Below are 13,819 nucleotides of genomic sequence, written 5' to 3'. Positions count from 1 at the left end.
GAACTCTAAAAGTATGACCAGAGGCAGGCCAGCCTGAGGTACATCAGACTCGAGTTGGGCACACCCTGCTGGGGGACTTTGGGCAAGTGGCTGAACCTCCTGAGCACCAGTTTCCTGTCCTGAGAAATGTGGATGCTGAAGACTGACTTTGGAGTCATCCAGCCCTTTGCAGAGAGAGTGGAACCAGGCAGAGGTGCTAAAGGTCCAGTAGGGACAGTCTATGATGTCCAGTGCAGACAGGCTGGCCTCTGAGTCAGCTTGAGGCAGACAAGTATCTGGGTTGACAGTGGCTGAATGACGACATGTGTTCACGTGACCCCCCCCCCCCCCCCCCAGCAACATGACCAAGAAGCTAGAGGAAATAACAGAAGCAAAACACATCCACTGCCATTGGCTGGGAGCAGTATACAAGCAGAGACCAGGTAACTTCTGGCCAAAACAACCATTGGATGGGAATCAGTTGATAGCAGAAGGAGAATACGAATAAGTATTTTGACAATTGTTCAGAGCAAGAAAGAGATGAAATTCTACAAAAAGGATGAGAGCCTCTCCCATCTCACTCATGATAAAAGCCAAGACCTCCAACACTTGGGCCACATCCTGCCGTGTCTCTGACCTTCTCCACCCATGCACTCCAGCCACACAACCACCTCGTGTTCCTGGACAGACCCAGATGACATGTTCCTGCCTCGGGGTAATCAAAAAAGATAAATTTTCTCAAAGATAAAAGCATGATACTTGCACAAAATATAAAATGAACATGTGTCAAAGTTTTTACTTATGTCATTAATTAACAAGGGAAAGAGGCAAGGTGTCAAAAACCAATTCCAAGGAGCATCCAAAAAGTGGACACATACAAAGGCAATCAGGAGTGCGGATCAGATCAGTTAACAGAGGAATCAGTCCATCAGACAAAATCCATTTGCTTCTCTATGCACTGAAGTCATTTGCATTACTATCGGTTTCCTAGAACATAGAGTTGAAAAGTAGTTCAAAGACCATGACAGAGTTTGAGATAGTTTCTGCTAACCTGGAAGGTGCATGTGACCACACAGAGCAGGCCGTAGGCCCCCTGGTCATCTTTCCCTTGTCTGTTTTGTTCTCACATTTCAAGGCTTTTCACAACCTTTCCTGATAGGCCTTATTCTTTCCATCAAGAATGTTCACCTCCCTGATGTCATATGACATGTTTCCCCTCCTTCTGGACCTTCTGTTGGCCTCACATCCTACCCATGGCTCTACCACTCCCTATGTGCTCTCCCTGCTTTCTTTTTCTTGGATCCCCTATAATCTGGCGTGTGTGCTCCCCTCTTCTCTCTCTCCCTTTCTCTAGAGAGCAGGGATTTCTGTCTGGCTTGATTGCTGCTGTGTCCTCAGATCCTAGGCCAGTTTGTGATAACAGCACAAAAGCCTTCACTAAATATTGGTTCAGTGAATGAACAAATTAAAAACAAATATCAAAGGCACAGGGGTAAGAAAGAGGAGGTTTGGGCAGACAGTTCAGAGGATAGCTTTAGAGATGCACACATGGATTGGCCAGTTCCGCTCACTTCTTGAAAACAGATGACTGCTCCAACCTCTTCCTATCATACCTTGTGAGAAACAGCCTCCCTCCAGATTAGGTCTGAATGTTTGATAATGCAGATAATGCTGTAACAGCACATCCTAAAACCTCGTTCCCTGGGAGGTCCAAAGCTGCAAAATTACCTTTGCTCAACTGGAGATTCCTGCTGTATCCAAGAGCTGCTACTGATGTCCTTTCAGTGATGGCCTCCTGCCCCCAGGCCCACCGCCACACCAGCCATGACTGCATTATGGGCCCTTGAGCACCAACCCATTAACCTTCTCCAAGAGACATTAACAGTGACAACATTGAATAAGAGATCCGTTCCCTAAGATCCCATTCCATATGTGGACTAATGTGAAACCGTAACACATGAAGCCCACAGTAGGGCTATGGCCACTCAAGGATGTTGGTCCCAGCTCTTCTCTGTTACCTTTGCTACCTGCCTGTCTCCTCTCTGCTTTGACTGAGAAACCCACCTAGTCCTTATCATGCTCTCCTTTCTACTTGCATCATTGCCGCCTCCCCCATCAGGAGGAGGAACTGGATTGGAACTTCAATCAGGCCAAGGTGACAACAACTGAAACTTGAGTGTGAAACTCTTCTGTGCTGTAGCTGACCATGCCGACAGCTGTCCTCCCCAGGCCCAAGGCCCTGACAGCTGCCTATTCCAGGTATCAGCAGCCCGGCTTGAGGCTCTGGCCACCAGTGCACATTTGGTCTGTGCATGGGGAAGGCAAGCAGAGGTGGCGTCAGGGAGCTGACATTCCTGGAAGCAGCTGTCAACCTATGACAGACAGAAGGCAGTTGGCGATAAACACCCCAGAGGTCTCCAGTGGGAATGGGCCCCACTGCCCAGAGCAATAGCTTGCTTTTTAATGCATCCTATATTGGCTTTCCTCCTTTCTCTGTCTTGCTTCCTCTCTCAAATAAACCATGTGCTGAAATATTTGTCATAGGTTGACTTCCGGGGGGGAACCAAAGACACTTGGAAAGGAAATAAATTCTATTTCACTGGTGACTCACTGATCAGCACACAATTACTGGCCCTCATCGGCTGGATCACACTGCACCCAGGCATGTCCTGCACACATCACCCTTTCCCCAGGCTCTGCTATCAGGTACAGGGTCATGGGAATATGTGACAGGAAGAGGGTTATAGTCAGGGGGCTGTAGTCTCAGAACCAGACATGAGCCTGCAGACATGCAAATGCAATTTTGCACAGGCTATAAGAAAGAGATGGCTGACACGTCACACTGTCCTAAAAATACAGAGCTAACAAAAACATCTTCAAATACATTCGTTAACAAAGATTCCACTATTATGACTGACTGAGCAGCTCAAGGATGGAGAAGCCCAGAGAGGCTGTGGCAGTTGCCTGTGGTTGCAGGGAAGGCGAAGCTGTCACTGCGGTTCAGGCTTTCTTCTGCAAGCCGACCACTGATAAGTGACGCCTTTCATTCCATCCGAATGGGAAAATCACGGAAAGCTATCCACAACTAATACTCACTTTGAGCAAGACTGTGTTCAGAAAAATCCTTGAACTGCAAGCTTTAAGTAAAGCAGAATAAAGCAACCAAGAAACTACTGGGATCAGCATCCGGCAGGGATGCTTTTATCAGCGCCGGTCCTCTCCTCTGAGCCACCCAGCCAGCTGGCTGGCTGCACTGTAACTTGTTCACCATCCATCAGGGAAATAAAGCAGCCCATCCCAGAAATGATGCAGAGATGGCTGTTTTGCAGTGACCCAGCCTTGTCAAAGCACAAAAAATGCATCATATCCCCAAAACCATTAGTGGCTCACACTTGGACTCCACTATCAAACCAGAATAGAGCAAGAAATGTGATGGACATGTTTGTGATGCTTCCCCTAACCTGAATCAATGCCCCTTTCAAAGCCGTGGCTTACACAGAATGATGGCATGCCCCCCTCCTTAAGGAAAAGCCCCCCCCTGCAAATACAACATGTTAATGAACCATTACACAAGCCCACTGAGAGAACATACCATTTGGAGTGCCTGGAAGCTGGCAGAAAGTATTAAGCTCAACATCTCTCAAAATCCCCAATAACAGAATATTAGAAGGTCAGGATCCTATTAAATTCAAGTCTGTTTTTGCTACTTCCTGTGTCAATTTTTTGCCCTCTCACAGGTTCATATTTTCCAGCTTGCCAATATGATTTCTTTCCTTTCTTCTCTTGCTGTTCTTAGCAGCACCCACGTCACATGGATCCATCCTCTTCCCACCTCCTCTTATTCCTGCATCCCCCCTTCCTCCTTCCATCCTGTCTGTGCACAAATATTTATTAAGCACTCTCTAGACCCCCAGAGAGATGGCAGACCCCATGTGCTATGGGGGACAGGGACCCCTTTCTGCGACAGAGCATGACAGAGACACACACCAGGGACTCAGTGGGATAGGATGTCAAGCTGAAGCCCACAGGATGACAGAAGGGTGAATATTCCATGTCAAGAGGGGAGCTCATGAAGATGTCTTGTAGTGGAAAAGAGTCCAGACACACCATGGAACTGAAAGACAAACTTCTAGCTGGGGAGCAGCAGGTGTAAGAGGCAGCTGTAGGGGGTGGGCCCGGCCACTCCCACCTGCTGGCCAGGCCTTGTGACTTGTGTCCATACAGCAGAGGTAAGCCAGTGAATGGAGTCAGGGGATAAGGGGATCACTTTTTGTTTGGAAACTCTCTCTGCTTGCCTCCTTGTGCTCTCTCTCTCCCTCCTACAGGTCCCTCCAGGGTGCACTTAACTGAGTGCTCCTTCATTACAAATGTCTGTTTTGGTCTTTCATCCCCTCCCCCCACAACACTCTAATCTGGCCTTCCTGCTTCACCACTCCTCTTCCACAGAGCATACCTTTGTCTTCCTTTCCCTCCCTCCCTGTGTGCCCTGGAGAGGTGAGACTGACTTCTGCTCCCCTGATCCAGGCTGAGCCCCTGCCTATTCTGCCCAACAGAGTGTAGTGAAGGGTCCGTTCTGGGGTTTTTAGGATCAGTCCCTACAGAGCCTGGTGGCCCTCATTTCCTTCTTCTCTGAGCACCCCCTGCCACCACCCCGGGGGACGCCTGTGCCAAGTGGAAAGGCTTTTAGAGGGAGCTGAAGTAGCAGAGGTGACAGCCTCAGCTGAGCTCCCACCAGCAGCTGCCACCACCACCAGCCGTGGCGTTAAGACCCTCCACATTCCAGCTTGTCTGAGCCCCAGCTCCCTGCTTTCTGCCAAAAGCTCACACGCACAGACAGGCAGCCACATGGATCCAGTCGGTCCACAGCCTGGTGAGAAGTAATATGCATACATTTTTTTTTTAAGACACTAAGTTCAGGGTAGTCTGTCAAGCAGCAAAAGATAAATGACACTGTGTCTATGATGCCTTAAAATACATTCTGTCACCTGCTTATGCCACACCATGTTCGCGTGGACATGCAAGCCATACACTTAACAGTTACTTCAGAAAGGAGGTTCGACATCCCATTTCTCAGAAAAACTGAAGCAGAAGAGGAGGCAGCCTCGACAGATTCCATGATAGAAGCTAGCGGATGTGGCCAACAGGGAGATGGGGAAAAGAGGGAAGAAAAAGATAGTTACTTAGAGTTCAAGGGGAAACATGAGAGGGGTTCTGGGACCGTCAGCTGGGTCACACATGTGGGGCGTAGCATTATTTCTAGGGGCCTGCTCCCTGGGGACAGCAGGTGGAGACTGTACCTTTGTTCCTTGAAATTCAGTTTATATAGAATTCTTGGTAACTCTTCATGAGCCAGAACATTAGAATCATCAAACATTTTATTTATTAGAGTTTGAGGTCCTGCATATAAGACACAAGAACCATCTCTATAGCCTTATTAGGATTCTACCATATTATAATATTTATTCTTGACTTCAAATGAAAAAGAACTAAGTTAGGCACAATGCAAAACCCTTACTGACATTTCCTTCTGAATTGTCCTACCATCTTACTCTGAGCAGAAATCCTCATTACCGTGCCTGTAAATGCACAACTGTCATTTGGTCTTTGCCAAGTACCACACTAAGCGTGCGAGGTACATCCATAGAGTGATCCCTTCCAAACTCTGTGAAGCTGGCATCTCCCCCGTTCTGCAAAGCAGGAGTCCAGGACTTAACTGCTCAGTTATACACATAGTAAATATTACAGCTAAGATTCACAACCCCGACTTCTCCAATCCTGACTCGTTGCCCTTAAGTAGTCAACTGCAATGGCCCTGTTAGGGGCTGAATTGTGTTCCCCCCAAAATTCACACGTGGAAGTCCAAGTTCATATGTTGAAGTACCTCAGTATGTGACTGTATTTGGAAAGAGTCTTTAAGGAAGTAGCAAGTTAAAATGAGGTCATTAGAGTGGGCCCTAATCCAAGACGACAGTTGTCCTCACAAGAAGAGATTAGAGAGCACAGACAGGCACAGAGAGAGGACCATGTGAAGACACAGGGAGAAGGTGGACATCTACAAGTTACAGGAGAGGAGCCTCAGAAGAAGCCAAACCTGCCAACACCTTAATCTTGGACTTCCAGCCTCCAGAAGAAAATACATTTCTGTGAGAAAACAAATTTTTGTTGTTTCAGTCATTCATTCTGTGGTATTTTATTATGGCAGTGCTGGGACACTGATGACCCAAAGATGAGCCATGGGGTTTCATGGGCTTCACCTACTCAGTAGGGGACCACTTACTCTGATTTTAGACACGTTGCAAAACTCAGGTGTCAGAAGCTGAAGAGCGGCAGCAAATCAGGAGGGAATAATATTCTTCTAGAAACAGGCCCAATGATTCAAATGAAATGTAACAGCCAGCAAATTAAATTAATAGCTGATACAAGATAAAGAATCACCCAGCCTCCTAGAAGCAGTCAGTATAGGACAAACATGTCAGCTGGTCCCAGAATCACTCTGTGAAAACCACGGGCAGTGGCCAATGGTCACGCTGTTTCCTAAGTCAGGAAGGCATGGGGCTTCCTTCTCTTCTAGGTAAGACCAAAGGCAGCAGTCACCACTAGGAAATATCTTTCTTTTATATTAAACTCGTTATCATACTCTGGACCCTATGGGGAAGAGGTGCTCTGGATCCCAATTTTGATTATGTAGTTTAGCCAAAAATTTTAGTGCTTCTAGAAATTTACCTTGCCTGAATACTTGCCTTTTGGGCATCTGGTCTACAAATCAGACTGTCCTGGATTACTGATGTATCCCTCATTTCCTGACCTCAGAAGCAGGACTATTAGAATATGACTGTTATGTGCCTTCTGTCACATACTCGACCCGCGTCACAAGCTTCCAAGCTCAGCTAGAGGTGACAATCCTCATGCACGCAGGTACTGGCAGCAGGGCTCTCCCAATGCACATTGGGGAATGCATCAAATGAGGAGCTGGGTCCAAACAGTGGATTCCAGTCATGCATGCCATAGGCCAGCAACTTATGCTGTGACCATAACTGCTGCCATTCAGGTGCAAAGGTACTTCCACATGCAAAAATGCCTCAGTGCCAATATGCACAAAAGTATATGTGTACCAGGCGCCTGGGTGGCTCAGTCCTTAAGCGTCTGCCTTCGGCTCAGGTCATGATCCCAGGGTCCTGGGATCGAGTCCCCCATCCGGTTCCCTTCTCAGCGGGAAGCCTGCTTCTCCCTCTCCCACTCCCCCTGCTTGTGTTCCCTCTCTCGCTGTGTCTCTCTCTGTCAAATAAATAAATAAAATCTTAAAAAAAAAAAAAAAAGTATATGTGTACCTATAACGCACAGCCCTGTGGACATGGTCATCGTGGGGAGAGTGCTAAGTAATGCAAGCCTGCATGCCAAGGCAGAGAACATGGGAGAAGGGGACAGAAGGCTTCTCAAAGGCCTGGCCATTCATGAAGCATCATGGGCAGCAAGGATCCCAAATTACAGATAATGTGTCTGGCGTTTCTATAAAATATGCAAATATGCTTGGTTGTTACGTGTATGCAAGAATAAAATCATTTTTCCTTTTTGTCCAATGTGCTTACCTGTTATAGAGAAGAATGTCTGGCTTCCAAATCAGGCCATCTGGGAAACGAACAGTCTTCACGCCCGGATATTCTGACACATTCCATTGTAAATAGTGATCTGTCCAGGACTGAGACAATGACATTAACAGCTCTTTGTTTCCCTGCCTACTAGTATTTCTTCTACAAGATCATTAGACACATTCAAAGCCAAAATGAGATCCAGATACTTATTTACATAATTGAATTGTTATCTACAAAATATAAGCTGGGAATTAAATAATCTCTTCCAAAATGACCGTGAATAGCATAAAAGATCACATTTAAGATCCTGCTGTCACCATGACCACATTCAGACGGTAGCATTAAAGTTAATTCCGGTCCACTGCATGCCCCCAAGCCTTCCCCTCCCACGGCAGATGGGGTTTTTCTAGCCAAATGAATGACTGTTTTGCTTTCAAAGTTCTCCACTGAAAGGACACTTGGGAAAAATAAATTCACTTATTTCAACTGAAATATGAACTAAGCTGGAAAAAAAAGGAGAATATTTATTTCCATGAAACAATCTTGTGCAGCTGCTGGGGAACCTCTCAGAACCTTCGAAGGAGGGGTGTGTTTTTGGACTGGAATTCATATTTTCATGCAGGAATAGCGCTTCTGATGCCACAACCCAAAAATGCTAACACTCAGCCTTGGTGGTCAAACACTGAATCAAGACAAGGGTGCAGATGAGGACTCAGGACATAGTCATAAACACACCAGAACAGGTGCATTTCCTCGGGGCCAGGCCTTAAGTTGGTTTTTGAGTGACTTCTGCCAGAGGAAGGCCCATGCCTGGGGTCCCTTGTCCCAAGACCACACAGCCCAGCCCTACCTGGGGTCCACTAGCTCTATAAAGACTGGTCAGGTAGGATCTCACCGGCAGCTGCTATACAAACAGCACCACCAAGCCAGGGTTGCAGAGCTGGCCCATTTGGACTTAGCTATATATGTGCCATAATCAGGGCAGACCCCAGTAAAGGCCCATCCTGTATCCAGTCTCCCTGGGGCCACCCGTACTCTGGAGCTCAGACCTTCTTAGACTTAGAAAGGTATGTGATGCAACACTTCCAGCTGGGACCAAGACAACTCCCCATAATCAAACATATCGCTACTTCTGCAGCAAAACATGCATACTGATACTAAGTCAGAAAAATAAGTGCCTCCCCTGCATATCTATTTCAGTTTGATTTTTAAACTCCATGAGCCTGATGCAAAGTTACCAAAACAACATCAAGGGGGACAAAAGCCCTTTAATTTTCAAAGCTGTTGAGATTTGGGAATTGCAGCCAAGTGGTAGTGGATCCCAGAGCATGTCCCAGAGATCCCACCATCCTCTAGAGAGGACAGGCAAGTATCCAGAAAGGCTGTCCCATTCTGGGACCATCTGAAGTCAGACAAGAGGGATTAACCAGATGAGTGATGTCACTTTAAAACCATGAGCCTCTGAGAATGAGGATTTGTCAATGTATAATGTGCTGGAGAGAAAGCCACCCCACTGATATTTCTAATTGATGTTGGTGGTTGGTGGAGGGAAGGGGAGGGGAAAAAAGGAGAGGGGAAGGACAGTTCCCAGAGGGCCAGTCTGTTGAAGCTGGTTTGCAGGAATGCCTGGGCATCAACCAAACTGTGTTTGCTCCAGCCTGCTCTGTCTCTGCACCATTGGCCCAGAGCTCCATTCTTTTTCCTCCTTTGTCCTGGGGATGACCCCTTCCATACCCAACACCTGTGATTTCCTTACTAGGATCTCATCTTACCCTGGGATGCTTCTCCGGGTTGGTGACTATCACAGAGCCTGTCACTGTCATTGTCACCACCATGCTAATCAGGGTCATAGGGCTCCCAGAATGACGGTGAGCATGGTAGGCAAATGCCCATCTCCCCCGTCTACAGAAATGATGGGCAGAGCAGGGAGGGAAGGCAGGGAGCGGAAGTGCTTGATGGGTGAAACCTCAGCCTCTTCTGATGGTACCACGTGTGAGCTGTAGGATGCCTCCCCAGCCATCTCCCCCTACCTGACTCACTCATGATCTTAGCTGCACGTGTCCCATGGGCATGTATCCTGACCATTTTCTTTGCTCCGTGTTGTGTGTACACCTCTCTTGCCAAGATCCAGGAATGCCAGCATGACAACTACTCATATTTACAAGAGGAGACTGGGGCACAGAGAAGCAACATCCTTTCAGTCAGTCACTGGGTCAGGACTCAGGACTGCATTATTTGACTTCAAGAAGAGTGATCAGTAGGCTCTACCATGGCTGATTCTTCCAATCCCATCTCTCTGCACTGACAGACTTCCCACCACAAGGAAGTGGGCTGTTCATCATCCCAGAAGATGCCTTGCATCTGCTCACTTGAAAGCCATGCTGGGCCTCCCCAACCCACAGGACAGAAAAGGTGGGCTGCAGAGAGAGGTGGAAATCAGGCAGACCCGGATTTTCACCAAGGCTGTGGCAGAGCCAGGTGTGTGAGCTCAAGCAGGTTGTTAAACAAAAAAACACAGGCCCCAAATTACTTAGGCCAAGTCACCAAACTTGGGCTTAATACTTACCTGCAGTTTCAATCACCCCCAGAATTGTAAGCTTTAAAGGGTCAGTCAGGACTCTTCTGATCAGCATCAATGAGGTCAACTGTCACAAGGCCCTCTTCATCACATGAGGTGATCTGCTTAATAAGGCCCCCTGCTCTTCCCCCTAAGGGAAGGTGACCTTGCCTGAAACAATCCTTTCTTTTCTCTTGCTTATAACTTTCTTGCCCTGCCCTCCATCCTATAAAAACTTTCCATTTTGTACAACTCCTGGGAGTTCCTCTCTACTTGCTGGATGGGATGTTGCCCGACTCATGAATCAATCATTTAATAAAGCCAATTAGATCTTCAAGCTTACTCAGTTGCATTTTGTTTTTTCACAAGGTAAACCCCCTCTCTGAGCTGTGGCTTCCTCACAGGGCAGGGTGGTGCTGTAAGGATGAAATGTGTACAGCAGCAAGTCAGTCACGTGGCCCTGGTAGGCATGTGACAAATGATGGCTTAAAAAAAAAAAAAAAGAAAGAAAGAAAGAAAGAAAAAGAAAAAGAGGGATTCCTCCATCTCACAAGATACTACAGGACAGGAGAGCTGTAATAAGCAGGCTTTAGCCAAAGGTACAGAAGCACCATCAACTGGGCACAGGGAGCCCTGGGAGCGGGATCAGGGCACAGGGAGCCCTGGGAGCGGGATCAGAGCCCAGGACCCCACAGGTTTCCATGAACATTTCTGAAGAATGAATATGTAAAAGGGCTTGTAAACAATCACGTTCCAGAAAGAGGTTTTCTATCCTCTCAAAGCACTCACTCCCCACTCAGATAGTAGGTCCCTGGAAGGCAGAGGTCCTGCAACAAATCTTCCTACAGACAGAGCCTGGCACATCGGGTACCTGATAATAAGTGTCAACCTAGAAACGAGGCCCACTTTCTTCATCTGAGAGCAAAACAGTTGACTAGAAGACTTTTCAAAACACATATGTATGGAGATTTCCCACGCCAAGTACATGCTGTCTTTCACACCAACAACCAGTTCTCTGATTCTCTGGGCAGGAACTGGGTGTCCAGTCATTCAGTTCTATCCTGATCCTCTCTACCTGAAGTTAGTCTCAGATCAATACTCCCAGATCATCTGGAAGAGTCTTTGCTTTTCCTTCGCTTCCTATTTCTGTGGGATCCCCTCTCATTAAATCTTCAAGATATGATTATGTAGGGTTGTTACAGGGACATACAAGGAAGGAGGGGGTCCTGGATGTGAAACACACCACAGGAACCCCAATTCTTCCATGCGTCTGAGAACTGGTTTCATTAGCACCTACCTTGAGCCCATAGGAAACAAGTGTGTATGCATGCACGTGCACGGAAATATCTATAGCAGGAGAGTGAGAGAGAACAAAGAGAACATTTTTTTAAAAAAAAAAGTACATATGGTATAATACAAAACATAATTGGTCTGTCCCAGGTTCTTGGCACAGTGTTTCTAAAACCTTGGGAATTCCCTAAGGATAGGAGTGTCTCTTGTTATTCAGAGTTCCTTCTGAGCCCACCACAGGTTTCTAATGAGGTGAGGTGACTTAAGGTGGGACCCCCTAGATCACCTCAGGTTGCCAGCATGCAGCTGGTCATCAGAAAGACCAAGCTTTGACTAGTGGGTGGGAACTTTCAGCCCCTCCCAACCTTAATATCCAGGCAGAGGAGAGAGAATGGAGACTGGGTTATAAAAACTCTTGAACAACAAGGTTCAGAGAGCTTCCAGATTGGTGAACAGGTGCCAGGACAGTAACTAGCCCACAGAAGGCAGAAAAGCTCTGTGCCTCCCCCACACCTTGCCTTATGCCTCTCTTCCATTCACTTGTTCCTGACCAGTATTCTTTATAATAAATCAGTAAATATAAGTGTTTTCCTGAGCTGCATAAGCTGTTCTGAATTTGAACCCAGCTGGACGGGAGTGTGGGTAGCCTGGACACCCCCTTTGCAGGTGGCACCCGATTTGGGGGCAGTCTTGTGGGATTGAGTCCTTAACTTGTAGGATCTGATGCTAACTCCAGGTAGAGAGGATCAGAATAGAACTGAAAGGGTGGACACCCAGTTTGTGTCCAGAGAATGAGAGAATTGGTTGTTGGTGTGAAAGAGCATGTACTTGGTGTCAGAAAACTCCATACATATGTGTTTTGAAAATTTTTCTAGTCAACTATTTTGATTTCAGATGAAGAAAGTGGGCCTCCTCCTTCCTCCTGTCCCTGACAATTCTTTTCTGTCAGTATGACATAATGATTGAAATCATCATTAACTATGGGTTGTTATGAGGGCCCTAAGCAAGCCACTGGCCAGCTTGTGTATGAACGTAACATGCGGTATTTCTATGTATCAGAGATGAAGTGGTAGAAAATGCAGATTAAAAAGGTAAACATTTTAGAAATAAACATGGTTTACAACCTAACATTCTACAATGTGAAGACTATTCATTCCATAATTAGAATCAGGAAGTAGAAAATAGAGAACATAAGGATGGGAAACATAGAGCCAGAAGAATGGTCAAAATTCCAAAATAAGAGAGGCCAGATTCTTTTGAAAAGCACAGGCAAATCTTTGGATGGCTCAACTGTCTCCTCAGAAACTGAAATGGTTCTTCCATTTCTTCTCATAGATTAAATCAAATTATATCTGACAGGCCTCCCAAAATGATAAAACTAATCTATAGAGAAAATACACCAACTGCTTCCTCCTAAGAATAAGAAGAGGTAAACAGAACAGCAATTTTCTCTTCCTTCAGGTTATCTAACTAACTGGGAAGTCCTACCAAATCAAGGGTAAGTGAAAGAAAGGAAAACGCAGTAACAAACTGTTAAGTCAAAAGAAAATCTAATTAATTAATTTATTTTACTTCCCTTCCCTTCTATTCAGACTGTATAGAAAATCTCTCATTTGCAGAATATTACCTCAGAGTTTAAATACCCCTGGTAAAAGATTTTGTAGATTCAGATTTTCAGAACAGCAATTCAGCAACAGGAAGCTCTGGGAAAGAAAATTTGCTGGAGGCAATTTCCTTGATTTTCTGTCCCCTCCTGTCCATATTTCTGCCCTGGTCTTCTGCTCCCTGATCTTCACATTTAGAAGAGTCTGTGCCTTTCCTTCACTCCCTTCCATTTCTGTAAAGCAGAGATTTTTCCCACCTGTGAACTCCACTGTCCACACCACCAGCCTGCCTCCTGCCATATCTCTAGGGAGTCATTTGGTCACAATATTTTAACTTTTTTCTTAGAATGTAAATTGCACAGCCTGAGTATAAATGGCTTAAGAGAAGAAACTGGGTCTCATCAACTTCTGGGTCCCCCTCCCATGACCCAGTTCAATGCCTTCCATAGAGCAAGTGCTCAAAAAGATTTGTTGAATAGATAAGTGAGATAAAAATGTGAGTTTTAGAACAAATGAAGTTGTACACACTACTGTAAGTGCAAGAATTAATTAGAAATAAGCTGTGCTTGAGAGAAATTTAGAAGTCTCCAGTGACATCCTCCAAAGCAAGCATGTTTATTTATGGAGCCCCTGAACTCAATGCAATAAGTAATAATCTGGTTACTATTTTCCTGGAAAGCAACACCCTTTGAAAAAAACATTTGCCAAGTCATATATGACACTGAAGATCATTTGCTTACTGTGGGAAAAGGGATGTAGGCATCACAGACCTGTCTGTGACCTAACATGCAGTGAGCATA

The 13,819-nt window shown here is 46.0% G+C and overlaps 1 protein-coding gene across 2 annotated transcripts in view; it reads right to left on the bottom strand.

Annotated features, from left to right (window-relative positions):
- The window catches only part of CHRNA7 (cholinergic receptor nicotinic alpha 7 subunit), a 129,149-nt gene that overhangs the window by 53,522 nt on the left and 61,808 nt on the right, over positions 1-13,819 (bottom strand). For both annotated transcript variants that reach the window (XM_045901857.2, XM_045901858.2), the window contains one exon: positions 7,566-7,675. In XM_045901857.2, coding sequence (XP_045757813.1) covers positions 7,566-7,675 — 110 coding nt within the window. The remainder of the gene's footprint in view (positions 1-7,565; positions 7,676-13,819) is intronic.

The sequence above is a fragment of the Mirounga angustirostris genome, unplaced genomic scaffold, assembly GCF_029215605.1.
Source record: "Mirounga angustirostris isolate CCGP_5_RB_7025 unplaced genomic scaffold, mMirAng1.0.hap1 SCAF_9, whole genome shotgun sequence".
Taxonomy (NCBI): Eukaryota; Metazoa; Chordata; class Mammalia; order Carnivora; family Phocidae; genus Mirounga; species Mirounga angustirostris.
The sequence above is the reverse complement of the archived record's forward strand: the minus strand, read 5'-3'. Positions and strand labels throughout refer to the sequence as shown.